General features: G+C 35.3%; 3 protein-coding genes across 3 annotated transcripts; all 3 read right to left on the reverse strand.

The window, feature by feature from the left end:
* Positions 1-524: 524 nt before the first annotated feature.
* Positions 525-2,310, reverse strand: LOC109190573 (cytochrome P450 83B1-like). The gene is made up of 2 exons (XM_019341082.1): positions 1,369-2,310; positions 525-1,266 (listed from the first exon to the last, which is right to left on the reverse strand). Exons 1-2 carry the CDS (start codon positions 2,263-2,265, stop codon positions 661-663), a joined length of 1,503 nt encoding a protein of 500 aa, XP_019196627.1. The 5' UTR covers positions 2,266-2,310; the 3' UTR covers positions 525-660.
* A 5,819-nt stretch (positions 2,311-8,129) lies between these two features.
* LOC109190571 (cytochrome P450 83B1-like) lies at positions 8,130-10,358 on the reverse strand. Its single transcript, XM_019341080.1, has 2 exons — positions 9,415-10,358; positions 8,130-8,909 (listed from the first exon to the last, which is right to left on the reverse strand). Exons 1-2 carry the CDS (start codon positions 10,312-10,314, stop codon positions 8,304-8,306), a joined length of 1,506 nt encoding a protein of 501 aa, XP_019196625.1. The 5' UTR covers positions 10,315-10,358; the 3' UTR covers positions 8,130-8,303.
* Positions 10,359-17,139: 6,781 nt separating this feature from the next.
* On the reverse strand, positions 17,140-18,864 carry LOC109190570 (cytochrome P450 83B1-like). The gene is made up of 2 exons (XM_019341079.1): positions 17,944-18,864; positions 17,140-17,815 (listed from the first exon to the last, which is right to left on the reverse strand). The coding sequence occupies exons 1-2, from the start codon at positions 18,844-18,846 to the stop codon at positions 17,210-17,212; spliced, it is 1,509 nt and encodes a 502-aa protein (XP_019196624.1). The 5' UTR covers positions 18,847-18,864; the 3' UTR covers positions 17,140-17,209.
* Positions 18,865-23,219: the final 4,355 nt, after the last annotated feature.

The following is a 23,219-nucleotide window of genomic DNA, read 5'->3' on the forward strand; positions in this document are numbered from 1 at the left end:
CCATATGCATTTGTCATAGAACATACGTTTATAATCTTCTACAACAAGTGTGAATGATTATTTATGACTTTATGTAGTAGTGACATTTGGGGTGTTTGATGCATATGCATATTGTTTTCTAGAAGAGATATGAATAGTCATTTTTGTACAAGTGATATTTGGGTGCTTGATTTGTCTCTAACACTTGCTAAGAATCGCATGCTCCCTAATCCTAGCTTAGATCTTATTTTAATTTACATCTTAGTTATGTTTGGAAAACAGGAAAATGACTTCTGGAAAATGTTTTTTGAAAAATAACTTATTTTCCAGAAAATATTTTTCTTTCCGGTGTTTGGCTGCACAACAGAAAACTGTCTTTTTGTGTTTGGTTCATTTTCCAAAAAATGAACAGAATTCTATACTTTAACATTTTAATTGTTTAAAACTTTTGATAAAATCCTTCTATGAATAGCACTCATTAAGCCTTATGAATATATATAGAAGATGGCATTTTATTTTGTGAAACAAACATTTCACACACTAGCTCACCTGTTTACAACGTAATTACATAAATGACATAACAATTTTAAAAACTTGATAAAATGTAACTAGATCGAATATTTAATCAAGAAAGGTTTTATTTTAACAACACTAGACTGATAAGCCATGTAGAAGCACAAATCACACCTTCTTGGCAACAAGGCACAAAGGGTTCTTCTTATGCATAGTAATTCCAGGCGCAACTTTGGTGTCAATGTCTTCTTTCTTCAGCCCAGAAGGAAGTTTCCAATCAAATGCATAAAGAAGATTAGCGAGTCCAAGCTCGGCCGATGCAACCCCTAGTGCTATTCCGGGACAAATTCTCCTGCCAGCTCCGAACGGAATGAATTCAAAGTCTTGTCCTTTGTAGTCAACACTAGTATCAAGAAATCTTTCAGGATAGAACTTGTGTGGATTCTCCCAATACTCAGGGTCCCTAGCAATGGCCCAACCATTCACGATTACTAGCATGTTCTGCTTGATTTCGTATCCGTCAATGGTACATTTTGAAAGTGTTTCTCGATTAACTAGGAGCGGAGCTGGAAGATATAACCTTAAAGTTTCTTTTATAACTGCCTTGAAATATGGCAGTTCTTGAATGTCTTCTTCATCTATTATGCCTTTCTTCCCTACATGCTCCCTAATTTCTGATTGGACTATATTCATCACCCTCGGGTCTTTAATCAGAGCTGTCATGGCCCAAACTATAACAGCTGCACTTGTGTCCGACCCACCAATAAAAACAATCTGATGTTTAAGAGAAATTAAGAATTTTTAAAGAAAACAAATTAAAATGAAACATTCAAATTAGCAAGCAATATAATCAAAAACATAACTCTGTGAACTTACCATTAAAACTGCTTTAATGTGATCCCAAGTGAGATTGAGTGAAGATGAATTCTCCATCTTCAAACGGATTAAAGTATCAAGCATGTCACCATCCATTGATTTTGGCCTATTTGGATCAAGATGCTGATCAATGAGTTGTTGATGAAATGAATCCTGCATCTTGAAAACTCTCTCAAGTCTTGCAGAATTTCCAATGAGTTTATCTAACCAACCAAAAGATGGCAAAAAATCTGCAATTAAGGAGCCTCCCACCATCATTGCCTGAGATTCAGCAAGAAGTTTGCGAAATCCCCACTTCACTTGTCCTTCCTCATCATAACTCTTCCCAAAAGCAGACCTACAAATTATGTTGCAAGTTAGGGACATGACTATCTCACTTAGATTTACTAGCTGAGACGACAAGGCAAGCTCAGATATGCGATTCATCATCCGAGAGACTTCATCTTCCCGGATTGGTTGGAACAGCTTCACTCTCCTGAAGCTAAAGAGATGAAGAACAGAAATCTTTCTTATCTCTCTCCAATATTCTCCATAAGGCGTAAACGCCATTTCCAGGCCATTATAGGATAGCCTTTGCTGGCCTATAAATGACGGCCTACTAGAAAACGCCAAGTCGTGTGTCTTTAAGGCCTCTTTCGCCATTCTCGCTGAGGAAATCACTACAACTTCCCTGGAACCAAGTTTCATGCGCATCAAGGGGCCATATTTCTTTGAAAGTTTCCACAAGAACACGTGGGGCTCAGCAGTGTCAAATTGATGCAAGTTCCCAATGATTGGAAGCCCGGGAGGACCTGGTAGACAAGTAGGTTCCTTCCCAATACGTTTGGAACTGGGAAAAATATAATAGTAAATCAAAATAAGAGCAACGGGTAGAAGAAAGAGTAGTAGTAAAACCATTTTTAATTTGCTTCAATTCAAATCTAAAATGGACACTACAATGGGGAAGCTAGTAGCCTGAAGGATGTTTATATTGTTTGCCTAAAGATGATCTAAGACTTTTATGTATGTTTGTCCAAATAGATTAAATATCATTTTTATCGCTTTGTGTACTCAAACTTTGAGAATCAAAGTTGCGTCACATTTATGCAGCCGGCTTGGCTATATATGTGACTCATTGATATGATAATATCGATCTTCCACTTAAATTGTATTTTGGGTGGTGACTAGTGAGGAAACCCAGAATATAATATATATTGATTTCACTATCAAGATCGGCAGAGAATTGAAAAATCGCTAATCTTTGAATTGTGGTGAAAAGGAAAGCATTATATATATTGATATGAATGTAATTGATCACCACATCACTCCAAAAGCTGCAGTCTCATGTGATGCCAATGGGCTGAGGTCTCAAACACAAATCCCTGTATTTCTCTCCTACCCCGGTTAAGATGACTAGATGAGAAGCTGGCAAATTTTGCTATTAACTATGAATAAAATGTACATTTTTAATATGCTAAAGCAAAGGTACATTATTTATGTATTGAATTTGCATTAATTGACAAAATAATGTACCTTTATTACTCAAATAATGTAGTTCCCGATAATATACCTTCAATATACAAATAATGTACATTTACATGACGTTTGATTAGATGGAATTACAATTTCATTCACACATAATTTCGAACGCAAGCAAATTTCTTTGTTTGATTGGAGGGAATTTCTTTGTTTGGTTGGAAGGAATTCCAATTCCGCGGGATTGAAATTCCTTCATTTTCATGAAATTAGAATCTCATGCCCCCCATAGGTATTTCAATTCCATGGATTTTAGGAAGAAAAAAAAATAACTTTGAGACAAAATTACCCCTCTCTAATTTTAACCTGAAATTGATGTTTGACCTCTCTCTTTAACACAGAACGTCAATCAGTAGGCCAATCTCAATCAAATATATTTTCTCGAAACTCTCTTATCTATTTTATTGCTTTCATTATGCAATTCTAGGGTTCATTTATACAACGTTTTACATAAATTTTCAAAAGCAAAATTTGAATTTGGTCATTTAGGATTAATAATAATAATAATAATAATAATAATAATAATAATAATAATAATAAGTATGAGCATTTTGGACTTTATACTACTTATTCCCTTTCAATTCCTATGTATACCAAACATTAGAATTGGAATTCTCAGTAATTCTATTCATGGAAACCAAACACTAGCTAGAATTTAAATTACCACTTTATTCTCATATTATTCTTCTACCATGGTGATGCGGAACAGGAATTAAGGAAATAATAGAGAAATGGTCACATGCATGAAGTCTAAGAGACATGGAGATTGATGGCTACTTTTTATGGGAAATTTGAATTAGCTTTAAATATTATTAGTATTTCCAATTCTCATTATGTTTATTTTATAGTTCCAATGCATGCTTTTATTATTTACAAATCTTCAATTTTTCTTAATTCTCTATTTAAACAGACTTTTGTATTGAGCAGTTCAAGTTTGAATATAATTGAAAGTCTTTGAGTTTGAGTTATAGTGTTTGTGTTCTTTTTGTTCTCCCTTGTCCTGCATCAGTTGGTATTCAGAGCCTCAAGTTCCTAGGCGACAACCGAGATAGCGGCATAGCCCTCTCCACTTGTCACGACCCAAGATGGCACAAGGCGGTATCAACAACAAGGGTAACAACCCATCCTTCGGCGGTCACCGTGGAATGGATTGCCTTCGGGCAGCTTTTCAAGTACATGGTGAGAATGTGAATCGCGAGTTTCAAGAAATTCGTAGCATTCTCACGAACATAAGCCTTCGGCTAGAGGGTAATGGTGCAGCGCCATGTGTTATCAATGACATGAATCTGCCAACAAAGAATGTGGCCAGAAGTTGGCAACATCTCCAATACCATTGGCTACCAACTTTTAATGGCTATTTGGCACAGAAGCGTTCTTGGATTGGTGTTCAGAAGTTGATAGCTACCTTAGTATGTTAGAAGTTCCTGAAAATAAGCAAGCAAAATATATTGCCAGTATGCTGCGTGGAAGAGCTCTGTCATGGTGGGAGACTATTCAGAACTACAGAAAAAGACAAGGTAAATGCTCAGTGAAAACATGGAGAAAAATGAGAAAACTTTTGATGGAACAGTTTTTGCCTCAGAATTACCAAATGCATTTCTTTCAAAAATATTGTAATGTTAATAAATATGCAGATGACATGTTATGGATTAGAGCATGTGAAATTCCAACAAGCTACAATCAACTTCAAGAAACTCCCAAGCCACAGACTGTCGTCAAGGTTCAAGAACAACTAATAATGTCAGCATCTCCATTGTGGACACAAGGTAAAGCTTTTAATATGAATTTTCAAGCTGAAAATCTGTTGACTGAAGTTATTCCAAATAAACACTCCCTTCCCCTACAAGAGCACTTGTTGAGGTTAACAGCCAACCTACGCATGAAAACAATGCTGCTCACTTTTATCAATTTCAATCTCCACCATTCACACAAGGGAAATGTTTGAAGAGAAAAGAACCTGACTACTATTCAGATGAAGGTTGGGCTCAAAGATCCTTTGATCGTGAGGATGATAATATCAAGGAGAGAGAAGGTGATTGCAAAGACGAAATTGAGATTGCTAAGGAAGATGATGGGCATTTGAGTTGTGTCGTGAAAAGTTTAATGTACACCAACGAAGAAAAGAGTTCCTTTCAATGTAAGAGCACTTTCAAACCATTCTATGAAATTTATGAGGACACTAAGAAATTAGTGATTATAGATATGACTGCTTATCAGAAACAACCTAAGTTTATCCAGCTGCTGCAAAAGTATTATGGAAATATAAGGTTTGAAAATATAACAAGGGGTGTTGTTGAAGCTCAGGATGAAGTTATGGCTAAACTTGATGCTACCGAAGTAAGGTATAAAGCCCGGGCTAACACAAGGCAGCTTAAGAAAACTTGTAGAAATGGTGAGAAGATTATGGTCTTTATTCATAAGGATCCTGTGCTCACGAAGACATTTCACAAATTGAGTGCTAAGAGGTATGGTTATTTTAAGGTTCGTAAAAAAAAAAATGATTGTGGTTACATGCATGAAGTCCGGTGAAGTACCACTGTATTTTGACGACTCGGGACGAGTCTTTCTGATGTTATCACATATGTGCTTGTTTTTATAGTTATTTTGAATCATCTCAGTAATTAAGCTCTTTAATTTTGCTTATTTAATACATGTTTTTCTTGCTATTATCATTAATTATGGTTCGCACTTGTTTTGAATATTTTACGGTGTTTGTTAGTGTTTTTGAACCATTTTAGGTCAAAGATATGACCAAGGGGAGTTCAAGGATGAGTTTGGAGCAATTTTGGATGAGTTCGGGGCCCAGTGGACTCGACGCGTCGAGCCAAGGGCTCGACACGTTGAAATTTTCCAGTAGCTAATTAATTCGCGCACAGGAAGTCTCGACGCGTCGAATATGCGTCAGTTTCTGGGATAAAAACAGACGCCTAAAGTGGCGCGGATAAAAAAACAGACGCTTAAAGTGGCGCAGCTGGGCAAAATTCAATACAAGCGCGAGATCTCTTTTCCTAATATCAATTGCGCGGATTTCAAGGCTCATATCTCCATATTAAAAGTTAGAAATTCAAGGAATCTTCCAAATTCTAAATATCATTAAAGACGACAATTTCTTTATTTAAATATAGGAATTAGAATTTGAGTCCAATTTGGTACAAGATTCCTATTTCATCTCAACTTTGTACCCACTATAAAATCCCTCCTTCCTCAACCCTAAGGGGAGGACGGGGACCGAGAGAATTCAGAGATTCTTGGAGACAAGAAGGAGAGAAATCAAGAGCCACAAGTTGTCTTGGAAAGCAAGAAGAAGACTAGGGAGATTTGGGAAAATCGTCTGGTTAATTCTTGTACTCTTTTGATGATTTGTAATTCTTTATTTATATTTGCTATGTATAATTTAGTCATGCTTGGCTAAATTCTTTAGAGATTCTTGGGTAAAAGTGTTTATGAACCTATGTGCTTGAGCTCTCAGTTTCTTTAATATATTATTATTTGGGTTTAATACTTGTGTTGCAATCGTGATAATATTGTTTGATGCTTGTAATTAATGGCCATAGTTACTAGCTTCATAGCCATGTTTGTGTCACCAATGGGAGTTGGGGCATAAATTAGGGCACACACGATTGCACCTAATGGTTGGTCCTTGGGAAAGGGGAACTTATTAGGGGAAGTTTATTCTAGATTGTTGCCAATCGGGAGATGGTAGTAATTAGGAATAATTGAATGCTGATCTTTGATCTTATTGGGTGTTTAAGCCATGGGAGTGGAAATTCACTAGGAATAGAGATTACGGGAGTAATTCGATTCCACTTTGCATTCCCACACAAATCTTAATTCCAAACTAAATATTGCAAACGATAATTGGCACTAGGTGATTAAATACTTGAATCCCATGAATCTCAACTTCTCTCTAATTGTTTTCAAAATCCTGAACCTCTATTTTATTTTATTTATTTTATGCCAATCAATCATCTAAGTAATTGTTAGGATTAGCTCTAATGAATAAGTTAGTAACTAGTGCTTGATACAGCCACTTCCCTGTGGATCGATAACTCGTACTCCGAGAATTATTTGTTTGCAAATATACTACGCATCACTTTCACAACCAAGGGAGAATGATGCGGAACAGGAATTAAGGAAATAATAGAGAAATGGTCACATGCATGAAGTCTAAGAGACATGGAGATTGATGGCTACTTTTTATGGGAAATTTGAATTAGCTTTAAATATTATTAGTATTTCCAATTCTCATTATGTTTATTTTATAGTTCCAATGCATGCTTTTATTATTTACAACTCTTCAGTTTTTCTTAATTCTCTATTTAAACAGACTTTTGTATTGAGAAGTTCAAGTTTGAATATAATTGAAAGTCTTTGAGTTTGAGTTATAGTGTTTGTGTTCTTTTTGTTCTCCCTTGTCCTGCATCACATGGATTACAATTCATTTCCCACCAAATTTCCTCCTTCCAACCAAACGCCCCTTTAGTATATTAAAAATGTAATTTTTATTCATGATCCACACACTTGTGTGAACCATGGTCCATGGAATAATGATTGTGAGAAGTTGATGTACGACGAACAACAAATTGTGGAGTTGATTTATTTTTTAAAAAAATGTACCAAAGAAGTTTGTAACAGGCCCTGTTTGGTAAAATAATTAGCCTATCAGTCAATTTTGGCTTATTTGACCACTATTAGCTGGTTGACTTGGTTAAACAATCAATATAAATGTTTGATTAATTAGCTTTTTTGTAACAACTTATTGCTCCAAAATGTTAAAATTCAAAAAGCTGTTCAAAGTAGCTTTTTCGACCAGTTTTTTGAAAAAGTCATATTGTATGTAATCAGCTAACAGCTAATTTACTAAACACTTTTCTACAATCAGCTAATGCTATCAACTAATCAAACCCGCTAACAACTATCAGCTAACGGCCATTTACCAAACACTCCATAATCTTTATATTTTATTTTGGAATGCAAGAGGGTAGAACACTTATGGGTGTATTCAATGTGAATTTTTATGAACTTCTAAAAAAATTTAGTAACTTTTAAAATCTGATGGTTAAGGTTTAAACTGGACGAACTACAATTATGGTTAATAACTGTGGGTTATGGTTTGAATTGGACGGTTCATAATTATGATTACAAAGATTATTATGTAACGGTTTTGGCTAATTTTCTCATTCCAAAATGAAATGAATTGAAGTTGATCAATAAATCAGATCTTTTTAGCAAAGCTAGCAGGAGAGTAATGCACAATTATTTGACTATTTTACTCATCAAATTAAACTACAAGTGCAATTTTATACAGTACATTACAAAGTATATATTAAAAATAAAAGCGTATAATAATAACTAAAGAGAAATTATGTAACATATTTACTATTTGACTATTCCAAAGTTGATCTACAAATGAGCACAAGTCATACCTTTTTGGCAATAAGGCACAAAGGAGTCTTCTTATGCATAGTAAGTCCAGGCAAAACATTGGTGTCAACGTCTTCTTTCTTCAGCCAAGAAGGCAATTCCCAATCAAATGCATAAAGAAGGTTAGCAAGTGCAAGCTCCGAAGATGCAACCCCTAGGGTTATTCCAGGACATGTTCTTCGACCAGCTCCAAATGGAATGAATTCAAAGTTCTGCCCTTTATAGTCAACATTGCTATCAAGAAATCTCTCAGGATAAAACTTATCTGGATTTTCCCAATACTCGAGATCCCTAGAAATGGCCCAATTATTCACGATTATTAGTGTTTTTGGGTTGATTTCATACCCATCAATGGTGCATTTCGAAAGGCTTTCTCTGTTAACCAAGATTGGAGATGGTGGAAATAACCTCAAGGATTCTTTAATGACCGCCTTGAAGTATGATAGTTTTTGAATGTCTTCTTCATCTACTTTGCTTTTCTTCCCTACAAACTCCCTAATTTCTGATTGAACTAAATTCATCACCCTTGGATCTTTCATCAAAGCCGTCATAGTCCAAATTATAACAGCTGAACTTGTATCCGTCCCAGCAATAAAAACATTCTACATGTTACAGAAAATGAAGAAACTAAGGATAAAATTAAGATGAAAAATGCAAATTACAAAACATCTACTCACTATTATGTAGAAATCACTTAAAATAACACTGCTGGAAATTATGGAATTTCCGACCACCTTAATGTGATCTTAAATCAAGTCGAAAGTCTTGTTCCGACCACTTTTGGTATCTTAAAAAACCTTTGTTGCTATTTCCGACCACTTTTTACTTTTGACTTGATTTAAGATCACTTTCAGGTAGTCAAAAATTCCATAATTTCCAGCATTGTAAAATTAATTTATATTTTATTATTAATATGTAGCTATTTGTGATTATGGATATTACCAATCAATTCTAATTATGGATAAATTGAGTTCAAACCTTAGTCTTTCTTTCCAAATACTGCCTACTTTGAACCATACAATTAAACTCGTGCAGGCAAATTCTATGGATCAAATTGTTAAAAGAACATCAAGGAGCTAAAATCGGAAAGGAAAAATCTCAACATACCATTAACACTGCTTTGATGTTATCCCAAGTGATATTGATTGAAGACGAATTCTCCTCCATCAAACCGAGCAAAATATCAAGAATGTCACCCTCCATTGATTTTGGCCTATCTGGATCCAAATGCTGGTTAATGAGTTCTTGATAAAACGAATCCAGTTCCTTGAAAACCCTCTCAAGCAGGGCAGCCTTCCCAGTGACTTTATCCACCCAACCAAACCATGGCAAAAAGTCAGCAACAAACGACCCTCCCATCAACACTTCCTGAGCTTTACACAAAAGATGGTGGAACCTCCTGTTTTCTTGCCCTTCCTCTTCTAACCTCTTCCCAAAAGCAGCCCGACAAATTATGTTCCTAGTTAGACCCGTCGCCGTCTCGTTTATGTTTATCATTTGCGACGACAAGGCAAGCTCAGATACACGATTGACCATCCGGGAGACTTCATCTTCGCGGATTGGCTGAAACTGCTTCACTCTACTGAGGCCAAAGAGATGAAGAACAGAAATCTTTCTCATCTCTCTCCAGTACTCATTATAGGGTGAAAACGCAATATCCAGGCCGTTGTAGGACAGCTTTCGCTGGCCTATGAATGATGGGCGACTGGAAAACGCCGAGTCGTGTGTCTTCAAGGCCTCCATAGCCATTCTTGCGGAGGAAATCACCACAACTTCCCTTGAACCAAGTTTCATGCGCATCAAGGGACCATATTTGTGTGAAAGTTGCCATAGGAAAGTGTGAGGCACTGCGGCGCTACTAAATTGAAGCAAGTTCCCAAGGATTGGGAGCCCTGGAGGGCCTGGTGGAGACGAAGTATGCGACTTCCTATTATGTTTGAAGCTAGGAAGAATATAGTAATATATCAAAACAAGAGAAATAGGTAGGAGAAAGAGTAGTAAAACCATTTTTTTTTTTTTTTTTTTTTTTTGCTTCAATTCCAAAACAAATTAAAGGTAGCTATGATATGGAGGGTTTATATATTGGTTGCTAAAGATATCTATGGTTAAATGGTGGACCGGTCCAAAACCGCCTCATTTTGTCAAAAATTTTATGTTTTTTTTTTTTTTTCTATTTATATGTTCAGAAATTAAACATTATATGTTCAAATTAATCTTAGTTTAATGTTTAGAAATTCAAAGATAAATGTTCAAAAACTAGACAGTTTATGTTCATAAATTCAAAACTTAATGTTCATAAATTAGACACTACGGCATTCACTCTTTTACATACTCATAAAATGTCTTTCGTATGTTTAGAAACTCAAAACTTAATGTTCAGAAACAAGTCCATCGCGGTGAAAAGCAATTGTTTTGGACCAGACTACACGGAATAACTATTAATGATTTTCACTAGGGAAAAACACAAAAATTTGTAAATTTTCAAAATTTTTTGTTTTTATTTAAGTAAATATATTAAGCTGTTCGAATGCATGAACGAAATATCTTTTTTATCGTTTTCTGGACATACTAGGCATTTGAGAATTAAACTTGGTCCACATGTAAGCACTAAGATTTCAAATTTGATATCCTCACGCAACTAAATTGTTGGTGATTATATTATTAAGAAAGTTTGAAAGTGAAGTAGCAATGATCTATGAGTTGAAGAAAATTCAGAATAAACTTTGCCTTTTCTTGTTGAATTATCTCACTTAAGTTGTTTATACAAGGCAATTATAAAAAAGTGTATTATTTTTCCTATGTTTTCTCACACCAACAATTAATAAAAAAATTCCCTAACAATTACATAGTATATTATTTTATGATGAGTGATTAAACAAGAGTCCGCTCAAGGACTTTCAACATAATACTATTAGGGCTATAAAGACTTTAGTTCAATATAGTACAATCTTGAGAAAATTAGTTTCCATTCTTTGTTAATGGGATTTCACCTTTGCAACATGAGTTGGATTTGTCGTGTTCTCAATACCTAACATCATGAGCTACAAGTGTATGTTAAGGTTTTGTATTTACTTGTGTAAGTCTTATATATAAATTTTATGTAATTACTTAAAAATGAATGGATTAAATTCTTTTATGAATTATGACCTAGCGCCCATTTGATTCTACCCTATTAAATTTTATTATTGTATGACGGACTATAGTACATATGCAAGTACTTAACCATATATATCAATTTTGAGCAATGAGGAAAACCGTAGTTACTATCCCACCTTGTGACTTTATCCGATAAATTATAATCATAAGGAGATAAATCAACTTAGGTTGCTCATAGACATACAGCCTAAATAGAGAAGACTAATGAACTTGCCTGTTTTTACTGGGAATCAAATTTATAACTTTGTAGTTACAAAGCCAATAGCCTGGCCAACTTGAAAGTGGTTACCCATAACTCCCATATATACCTATTCTGATAACATAAAATGGAGTATTATTTTTCATGAGTATTAAGCCGACCGGCCAAAAGCATGAAATATGAAATATGTTTAATGTTTTTTGTCGCTTCCAGGACTTTAATTTTGCGAATCAAACTTGATCCACACGTGAGTAGCCTCCCCATCGACGACTGCACCTTGGTCCACTTGTTGGTGGCGTATAATTATTTCTTGACTCGAATGGATATCCAAAGATATCATGGTAACCCGGCCAACCAATCCTATAATGTCTTATCATTTTTTATTATCACTTATCGAGTTACGAGTTAGTAATTTATTTTTTTAACTCATTAATTAATACTATTAATTACAAACTCTCCCTTGGGTTTAAGTCTTGTTTGACTAATCGTTATCAATCGTTATGCATTGGACCCGTGTCCAGCAAGGATAACAGTGTCGTTAGGCACTGTTATCTCCTTTTTTTTTTTTTTTTTTTTTTTTTTTTTTTTTTAATTTCAGACCGCTTCGTTATATGAGTATATGTTCATAATTTTATTACTATATGTTAATAACTGTACATTCATAACTCCATAACTGTACATTCATAACTCCATAATTGTACATTCATAATTTTCGAAGCTCTATGTTCACAATTTTAGAGCTCTATGTTCATAATTTTATCACTATATGTTTATAATTGTAAGTTCATAATGTTAGAGCTCTTTGTTCATAATTCGATCAATAACTGTACATTCATAATTCCATACTGTAGATTCATAATCTCATAACTGTAGATTCATAACTCCATAACTGTAGATTCATAACTCTATAACTGTACATTCATAACTCCATAACTGTACATTCATAATCTTCGAAGCTCTATATTCACAATTTTAAAGCTCCATGGTCATAATTTTATCACTATATATGTTCATAATTGTAAGTTCATAATGTTAGAGCTCTGTGTTCATAATTTCATAATTGCATAACTGTACATTCATAACGGCATAACTGTACATTCATAATCCAAAAAAAATAACGCCGTTAACGGCAAAACGCGCGTGATTTTTTTTTTTTTTTTATAACTAAATGACACTTTTTTTTTTTTTTTTTAAACGACGTCGTTTTGGGCCCGTGTCCACAATTCATTGTGGACACGGGTCCAGGGCATAATTTGCCAATCGTTATATAGTGGGCTATGGTCTACATAGCTGTGGGATGTCGTTTAATTTAATGAATAAGGCAATTTTATATTCTACGACGTGCATATTTTTTTGGTTATGTTGTAATGAAACTACAGTATATATAAACTGAAACTAAATAAAAGGTCTCACATATTGAGTGTATATTATCAAATGAAACAATAGTTGAATTAGAATGATACTTTAGTGGTGTTGTAATGAAACTACAATGTGTATAAAATGAATCAGAATAGTAGGTCCGACATATTGAATGTATATTGTCAAATAAAACTGTGGTTTAATAAAAATGGTAGTTTGGTGGTGCTGTAATGAAACTACATTGTGGATAAAATGAAACTGAATAGTAAGCTTCACATATTAAATGTATATTGTAAAATAATATTGTTGTTGAATTAGAATGATACTTTAGTGGTGCTGTAATGAAACTATAGTGTGTATAAAATGAAACTGAAAAGCAAGTCTCATATATTGAGTGTATATTGTCAAAAGATACCATAGTTGAATAAGAATGATGCTTTAGTGGTAACATATAATGAAACTACATTGTGTATAAAATGAAACAGAATAACAGGTCTTACATATTGACATATTGTGTGTATATTGTTAAATGAGATTGTAATTGAATTAGAATTATACTTTAGTGGTACTATAAATTGTATAAAATGAAACTGAATAATGAGAGAAATTGTTACATGGACCATAATGAAATTTTATCGTCTACCAACCTACCGTTATTAATGAAAAAAATTTCAAACGAGGTCATTTTTACCTGGTCCGTGCAGCTATGTATGTGGAGGTCCACAGTAAAATTTGCCATAATAGTGCTACAATGTTAGCTAAGGCTTATAATCAGGTTTATAATGAAAAATCAAGGCACATATGGGCTAGACGCATGCAACTATATGCAGCCACTTGTCAAAGATTGTTTTGTAGCATTTGATTTTGTAAGATTACAATTTAATTTGGCAAAATTTTTGCACAAAATATTTGTCAAGAATGCGATTTACAAGGCATCAATAGGGATGAGTCTTAAGTCCATTAATTTATCACAAATTGAAGAAAACTCGATTCTAAATCTAATATTACATTAGATCTAGAATTCAATGTAAATAAGTACTTCATTAATTGATGGTAATCACTGAATTGTTATGTGCTTGTTTTTACCTAAAGAGTGATGTTGATTAGTTTCTTAATTGATCATTTAACAAAGCAATAATTGTAGGATCATGACATAAAAGATCTACATATATAAACATGCATGAAGTGATGTCGCGGTTTCAACCAAGTTTAGGCTTGGCTTGATACATGTTTATGAAAAGATACGGAGAAATGGTTGTAATAGTGTCAAGGAACTTGAGGGTTGTGGGAAAACTTTTAAAGTTATGTGTATTGCACCTCCATTATTTCAAAGTGATTGAATGGTTCAAGGTTCGTCTATGTCAATTCAATGTAAAGTGTACAATAATAAGTCAAAATTCAATTGCAAGACACTTTCATTATTTATATATAAGTTTTGGGAATTTGTCTTGTGGCAATGCTAAGTATATTTAGCATATAAAATATAATGGAGGAGGATTGTTTGAGATATATATAGTAATGGGAACTGTTGAGATTAATAAGAACAAGGAAAAATAACAATGGCAGAAAAGGGTAAAGAAACCAAGATTTACGTGGTTCGGCAAAGTGCCTACATCCACGGGAGTGAAACAATTCTCTTATTCATAGTGATGGTGATAGTGGTGACACAACTCCTTAGGGATATAACCAATATATTTATAGGCATCTAATCCTTATACAAAGGGTCTACCCGTTTCACTCTTATTCTTAGTATGAGACAAACTCATCCCTATATGAGACAAACTCAACAATCTCCACCTTGGCGAATATGCTCTTTAGGAGAAAAAGATAACTCAACAAATCTCCACCTTGACGAATATGCTCTTTAGGAGAAAAGACTTATCTCACCATCTCCACCTTTACATATATGCCATTTAGGAGAAAAGACTATCTCCACCTTCGCAAATATGTCCTTTATGAGAAAAAGATAACTCAACAAATCTCCACCTTAGCAAATATGTCCCTTAGGAGAAAATACTTATCTCATCATCTCCACCTTCACAATTATGCCCCTTAGGAGAAAAAGACTTATCTCACATATACACATGGGTAGGAACAACCATGTTCATCCCAACTAGCCAGCCATATACACCACGCAGCATCAAACGTTTTCCAGCATGTACACGAACCGCGCTTTGTCCCAAGCCATTCGCCCCTCAGCCGTCGACCTGTTATACCAGCTGCGACTCATGCTTACTGTCCCGTTTAGCTGACCTCCTGCATCTAGCCCATACCAGGTCCTTGTCCCCTCCTGGTATCCACGCTGCCCCCAACACAACAGCGCCCCTGCAAAATCACACTAAACCAGTGTGCTTTGCCCAACGCTCCACTAACCAGCAATTACCACTGGCCAGCAACACGCACCACGCAGCATCAAACGTTCCTAGTGCATGTTCACGAACTGCTTCGTTCCAAGCAATCCGTCACACCAAGCGTGACTCAAGCCAAGCCTAGCCCATACCAGATCCATATCCCCTCCTGGTATCCACGCTGCCCCTAACACAACAGCGCCCCTGCAAAGTCACACTGAACCCGTGTGCCTTGCCTAATGCTCCACTAACCAGCTATCGCCACTAGTCAGCAACACGCACCACGCAGCATCAAACGTTCCCAGTGCATGTTCATGAACCGCTTCATCCTGAAGCGTTCGTCCATACCAGCCTTGACTCATGCCAAGCCCGGCCCATACTAGGTCCATGTCTCTTGACAAGCCCAACCCGTACCAGCCGTGACTCATGACAAGCCCAGCCCACACTGACACCAGGTCCGCGACCCCTCCTGGTATCCGCGATGCCCAACACCACAGCGCCCCTCACCACCTTCTCATCTAGCATCTAGAAACTCCCAACAAGTCCAAACAATGTTCGAACTTGTTACTAGTTACCGCTAGAACATCACCTTCACTATAATAAGATTCATCAGCATGCACCACGTTCGCCGCCTCTTGTTGTTTTTTCAACTTTGGACAATCTCTCTTTATGTGCCCAATCTCATAACACTTGTAGCACCAGATTTTCCTGCTATTTCTGGACTTAGACCTAGAGTTTCTCCTCCCAGAATTTCCCTTCCCTTGTTTCCTTCCACGATCCTGACCCTCTTTAGCATACAAACTTTCACCAACAGACGATCCATCTCCTACACTCTGCAAGCGCTTATTATGAGCCTGCAGGGCCGCAGAGATCTCGCTGTATTTAATCGTGCTTTTCCCGTATGTTAGAGTAGTCACCAAATGTTCAAAGGAAAAAGGTAATGAACATAGCAAGATCATCGCCTTGTCTTCATCTTCAATCTTGACATCAAGCCTGGCCAGATCTGAGATTATCTGGTTGAAGACATTAATATGATGCACCAAGTCTGAACCCTCCTGCATCTTAAGCCCATAAAGCCTTTGCTTTAGATACAGTTTGTTCGTTAGAGATTTTTCCATGAACTGAGTTTCCAATTTATCCCAAATTTCTTTTGGAGCTTCCAAGGCCATAACGTGATACACAATTCCATCGTCTAGGCATAACCGAATGGTTCCTGCCGCACGCTCCTTCAAATCTTCCCAATCATCCTCTTCCAGATTAGCTGGCTTATCCGCCTTCAAAGTTTTCAGAAGACCCTGTTGTGCCAACAAATCCTTTACCCTAGATTTCCATAACCCAAAATTCCCTGTACCATCAAATTTTGTGCTTGAACTGGTCATCTCAACAGTGCTCTGATACCAATTTGTTGAGATTAATAAGAACAAGGAAAAATAACAATGGCAGAAAAGGGTAAAGAAACCAAGATTTACGTGGTTCGGCAAAGTGCCTACATCCACGGGAGTGAAACAATTCTCTTATTCATAGTGATGGTGATAGTGGTGACACAACTTCTTAGGGATATAACCAATATATTTATAGGTATCTAATCCCTATACAAAGGGTCTACCCGTTTCACTCTTATTCTTAGTATGAGACAAACTCATCCCTATATGAGACAAACTCAACAGGAACGAACTTAAATAATATTATATTCTAGTGTTGTGGAGTAAAATATTATTTTAACTTGAATACATCGATCTATAAAATACATAGTTACGTAAAAGTTAATTGACAACAAACATAAAGAGGTCCTCTTCTGCATAGTAATATTCGATAATTTGCAAATTCTATAGCTAGCTAATCACACCTTTTTAGCAAAGAGACACAAAGGGGTTTTCTTATGCATAGCAAGTCCAGGCAAAGATTCAGTTTCAATGTCTTCTTTCTTCATCCAAGAAGGCATTTCCCAATCAAATGCATAAAGAAGATTAGCAAGTGCGAGCTCTGCCGATGCAACCCCTGCTATCATTCCGGGACAGATCCTCCTGCCAGCTCCAAATGGAATGAATTCGAAGTCATGTCCTTTGTAATCAACGTTGCTATCAAAAAATCTCTCAGGATAAAACTCGTCCGGATTTTCCCAGTACTCAGGGTCCCTAGCAATGGCCCATGCGTTCACAAAGACAAGCACTTTTGGCTTGATTTCGTACTCATCAATAGTGCATTTCGAAAGGGTTTCTCTGTTAACCAAGAGTGGAGCTGGTGGATACACTCTTAAAGTTTCTTTTACGACTGCTCTGAAATATGGTAGTTGTTTAATGTCTTCTTCATCTACATTGTCTTTCTCCCCAATAAACCCCCTGATTTCTTGTTGGACTATATTCATCACCCTTGGATCTTTCATTAGAGCTGTCATAGCCCAGACTATAACAACTGCACTTGTGTCCGTCCCAGCAACGAAAACATTCTGAATATTATGTAAAACAAATTAAAGCTAGAATCTAAGGATAAATTTAACATGAACAAAATGCAAAACATATAGAGGAATGAAGCTAATAACACAAGGTGATGAGAAAGGAAATATGTTCAATTTACCATTAACACTGCTTTAATGTGATCCAAAGTTAGATTGGCTGAAGATGAATTCTCCTCCATGAATCTCAGTAAAATATCAATTATATCGTCATCCATTGATTTTGGCCTATTTGGTTGTAGATGCTTGTCAATGAGTTCTTGGTAAAAACAATCCAAACCCTTGAAAACTTTCTCAAGCAGTGCAGCCTTTCCAGTTAACTTATCAATCCAACCAAATGACGGCAAGAAATCAGCAACTAGCGACCCTCCCACCAATACTTCCTGAGCTTCATTCAAAAGCTTGTAGAACCTCCTCTTTTCTTGCCCTTCCTCGTTGAATCTTAAACCAAAAGCGGACCGACAAATTATGTTGCTGGTTAGAGACATTGCTATCTTGCTTAAATTTATTTGTTGGTACGAGAAGGCAAGTTTGGAAATGCGATTGATCATTTGAGAGACTTCATCTTCACGGATTGACTGGAACTGCTTCACTCTCCTGAGGCTAAAGAGATGAAGAACAGAAATCTTTCTTATCTCTCTCCAGTAAGCATTGTAGGGCGAAAACGCAATGTCCAAGCCATTGTAGGTTAGCCTTTGCTGGCCCATGAATGCTGGTCTGCTAGAAAACGCCAAGTCGTGTGTCTTCAAGGCCTCCTTAGCTATTGTTGCAGAAGAAATGACAACAACTTCCCTGGAACCAAGTTTCATGCGCATCAAGGAACCATACTTTTTTGAAAGTTTGCACAGGAAAACATGAAGCTCTGCACTATCGAATTGGTGCAAGTTCCCAATGATTGGAAGGCCCGGAGGGCCAGGTGGAGAACTTGGCGACTTGCTAATAATGTGCATGCAAGTGGGAAGAAGAATATAATAATAAATGAAAATAAGAGCAATAATAGGCAGAAAAACGAGTACTAACGCCATTTAATTTGTAGCAAACCCTAAGAGGCTAGCTAGCGATGAAGAGTGAAGACCCAAACTAGCTACACTATTTAATTTATATTACACCAAGAGAAATGTGAAAGAAAAGTTATATCTTTTTGTTGTTATTTACGTGCATGAATAGCATTTTGATTTGTGCTTTGAATTTTCTGCCACGTATGTACGTACTATGTACGTACCAACGGAGAAGAGTAATCAAAGAAGAACAAGTTCTACTAGTCTTACATCTTAAAAATAACGTTCTAAATCAAAAGCACATGTGATTATTACAGTATTTGTTAAGAAAAAAAGTTCTCCTTCAATAATATAAGAATAATAATAAACCACTAACAATAACAAACCACAACAACAACAACAACACTACAAGAAATTAAAAATGGTCATAAACAACCAATATTGTTGTAAGTCCGCGCAAAAACAACATTTTTTAACCGTTGTCTTAAATAGAAAAGACAACAATTAAACTATTGAGTGTTGTTAAAATCAGTGTTGTTGAAGGTCACGGGCATATATAACGATTTTTAGCCGTTGTCTTTTTCTATATAAGACAACGGTTTTTTAACCGTTGTCTATTGAGTGTTGTTGAAACTAGTGTTGTTGAAAGTTACTCGCATAGATAACAATTTTTAACCGTTGTCTATGTAGTGTTATTAACATACTACAAAAAAGGACTTTAACGTCGGTTTTTTAACCCCATTTAACGTCGGTTTTCGACCGACGTCTATGCAGCAAACGTCATAAATAATGAGATAGGACGTCGGACCGACGTCATATAATTTTAAAATTTTTAATATTAACATACGACATCGGTTAAATACATAAAACGTCGGTTGTCTCACCAAGCCGATGTTATATGTATTTTTTAAAAAAAATTGAAAATTATTTTAAATTTTTAACGTCGATTTTCTAAAAAACCGACGTTAAATTGGCGACGTCATACGTGTTTTCTGTAGTAGTGTAAAACACGTGTTGTTGAAAGTTACGCACATATACAACTGTTTTTAACCGTTGTCTTATATATCAAAGACAATAGTTAAAAATGATTGTATTTTGTCTCGTGTTCATAGACAACGGTTAAAAACTGTTTGCCTTTATTTATAACTACAATGATTCTAAACCGTTGTCTTTAACATGTTTTGATTTTAAGTATAGTATAATAATAACAATTTATCCAAACACCATAAATAAAAAAGCATCAGTTCATTAATACAATCATCTTCAATTTTACAAGTATTTCAAAATACACAACAATTCATCATCTATTTCAAAAACAATAAACAAATACCTAACATTTAAAGGAGAGAATTTAATTTACTTAGATTCAATATAATAAAAAATTAGTTACTCCATAAAGAGAACAGTTGCTTACAATAACAGGGGTAGTAATTAGAGGTGGAGATTCGATCTGCAACATTATATTGATTCGTGTGTACTGTGGATCCCTTCCAACAGTGTAACAAGTTTCCTGCCCAAAAAATCAATGCACAAGATCGGTTCACAAGTTCACATTATAATAATGATATATATATGCATACCCCTTTACACATTACAACGAAGCTTCATCAGTTCTTAGTATCAACAATTTACAAATTGAGCATACCGTCTCCCCTTCATTTAGAAAAAATTTGACAATTTCAACACCCGGCTATAATAGAGAAAGAACTGTTAGGTATAATGATAAATTCAAAAAATGTCAAGGAATGCATATATGGACTCTAACTAATAAATTCCCTTCTTATAATGTAGAGTAGAACGTACTTTTTCTGAAACATAAGTGAGATGGAAAAGAGTAACAATTTGAATACATTTTCTACAGTCTACTACTCTTGATGGAGATCAGATATATATGGAGACTCAAAATTATCAGTTTTTTACTTGCTCAACTTTTCATGTTATTAATATATGTATTTAAGTGAGTGCATGTGTAAAGAAAGAAAACAATCATTATCAAATCTTTTTTTTTTTTTTTTTGAAAAACATCAAATCTTAATCATATATACAATTATGATTTCATATACAATTATAATGAAAAATATTATCATCGGAACAACTTTCACCATGATAATTAATGACAAATATTTAGAAAGATACAAAAATATAACCATCATGTTCACAATTGTTCCACTAGCTAGGACCCTGTACTGTGGAAATTTGCAATACACTTACAATAATAAAAATACGAAATAAAGTACAGAGTACATTAATCAATATAGTGTCAAGTTACAACTATTTTGTACATAGCATGGACTACTGTTTAATATAATATTAAGAATTAAATATTATTTGACTGAGTTTGTTTGTTATATTCTAGTGTGGTAGAGTAGTACTTTAACTATATATGTGCGTAGTTGCTAGGTTATCTCTTGTAGAAAAGTAATTAACTACTAGCTAATTTGTCTTCTTTGTATATTGCTATATATTCCTTTGGCACATCTTTATTTCTTTATGAGCCCTCCAAGTCATCACTTACTGCACAATATGTTTTTAATGGGATTCGAGGTGGTGCTCTGCTCTAATACCAATTGTTAAGATGAAGTGTTTGCCATTAGGTCAAAGCTATAGCTATTAGTGAAGGTAAAACTTTATTACCTTATATATTTAGGTCTCAACCCTCCAAACTTTCGCCCAACAACAATGGAAGATGAGTATGATGCGTTAAAGATTAATAATACATGGGAGTTAGTTCTAGTAGTCGCTGGTCAAAAAGTTATTTGGTGCAAATGGATGTTTCGTGTCAAACGAAATGCTGATGGTTCGGTTGACAACTTTAGGGCTCATTTAGTAACCATGGATTTTTTTTTGCAAGAGTCTGGCTATGATTTTTATGAAAACTTTAGTCCTAAGGTGAAGTTGATGGTGATTGGAGTTGTTCTCACTATTGCTCTGAGTCAGAATTGGTTTGTTTGCTTATTAGATGTTATTAACAACGCTTTATTGAATGGAACTTTACAAGAGAATATGTACATGGAAGGCATGGTATTTTAAATGTTTAGCATAGTGTTAAGAGTTTGATCCTAACATAAGGATGGTGTAAGTCTTACGACAACAAGAAGAAAAGGGCAAAGTAATAAAGATAGTACACCAAATAAGCAATAGAACAAGCCAGACAATATATGAGTTATCTCATCACTGATAATTTTGAAAGTTGAAACTTTATCTAAGATGGGTCTTTGCGAAAATAAGAAATAAAAAGGAGTGAATAGCTAGAAATGAAGGAACTAGATGCAATCAATAATTGGCTAAAAGTCTACAAGTGTTATATCAAGGAAGATTAAAATATTGCAAGTGACATATTTCAAATTCGTCTCTGTGACTTCTAACAGACAATTTTGAATCAAGTATAAATAGGAGTGTCAGACAATTTTGAATCAAAGTATAAATAGGAGTGAAATGTTGAAAGATGATGTCAACCTTGAATCCAAGTATAAATAGCAGTGAAATGTTGAAAGATGATGTCCACCTTTTTTTTGAGTAAATACTCAAAATGGTCCCTCGACTATAGCTAAATTCACAAATTGGTCATTGACTTTCAATTTTAACCAATCAAGTCCTTAACTTTGCAATTTTAACACGATTTGGTCCTCCGTCTATTTGACCCTTTGTTGACTATGATTTTTGAGGATATATAAGTAATTTCATGGTCCATCGTCGATTTTTTAAGGTTCCGGTTGCATTTTCAGACCGCACTATTACATTTGAATCCACCGCCGAAAGTAATCTGCCAAATCCTGTCGCCTTTCTTCATCCTCCCTTTGGATTCAATGTAGTTGAGTTCGTACCAGAGTGTAGAAGACAACGTGTTTCCGAACCGGTGCAGCGTCATCCTGGAGGCCTTCATGTGCTCCGGTGAGAGCTGCGGGTATTTCTGGAGATCGTCGATGACGGCGCGGGCGCCGGCGTTAATGCAGAAGTGTTCGAAGGACCGAATCGTGTTAAAATTGCAAAGTTAAGGACTTAATTGGTTAAAATTGAAAGTCGATGACCAATTTGTGAATTTAGCTATAGTTGAGGGACCATTTTGGGTATTTACTTGAATGCTACTGGCTCTATTACAATGTAGTATCTGTTCATATACTTTCTCAATCTACTAAAACACAAAGAACCAATAATGCCTCCACTGAGGCTCGATCAAACTCACAACCTTCCAAATGGAAGTCCAACCCGAATACCAATAGACCACATAGTCTTGGTAAAGATGATGTCAACCTAGTGTAAAAGTTTTAGTGAAAGACTCTAGAGGAATAAGGGAAGCTAGGTTTCCAAGGATTGGGGCAAGGAAATTATTTCTTTCAGATTTAGATTGGTTAATTATTGCAAAATCATTAACTAAGTCCAAGTTTTTCGTATTTCATATG

This window comes from Ipomoea nil, unplaced genomic scaffold, assembly GCF_001879475.1.
Source record: "Ipomoea nil cultivar Tokyo-kokei standard unplaced genomic scaffold, Asagao_1.1 scaffold1576, whole genome shotgun sequence".
Lineage (NCBI taxonomy): Eukaryota > Viridiplantae > Streptophyta > Magnoliopsida > Solanales > Convolvulaceae > Ipomoea > Ipomoea nil.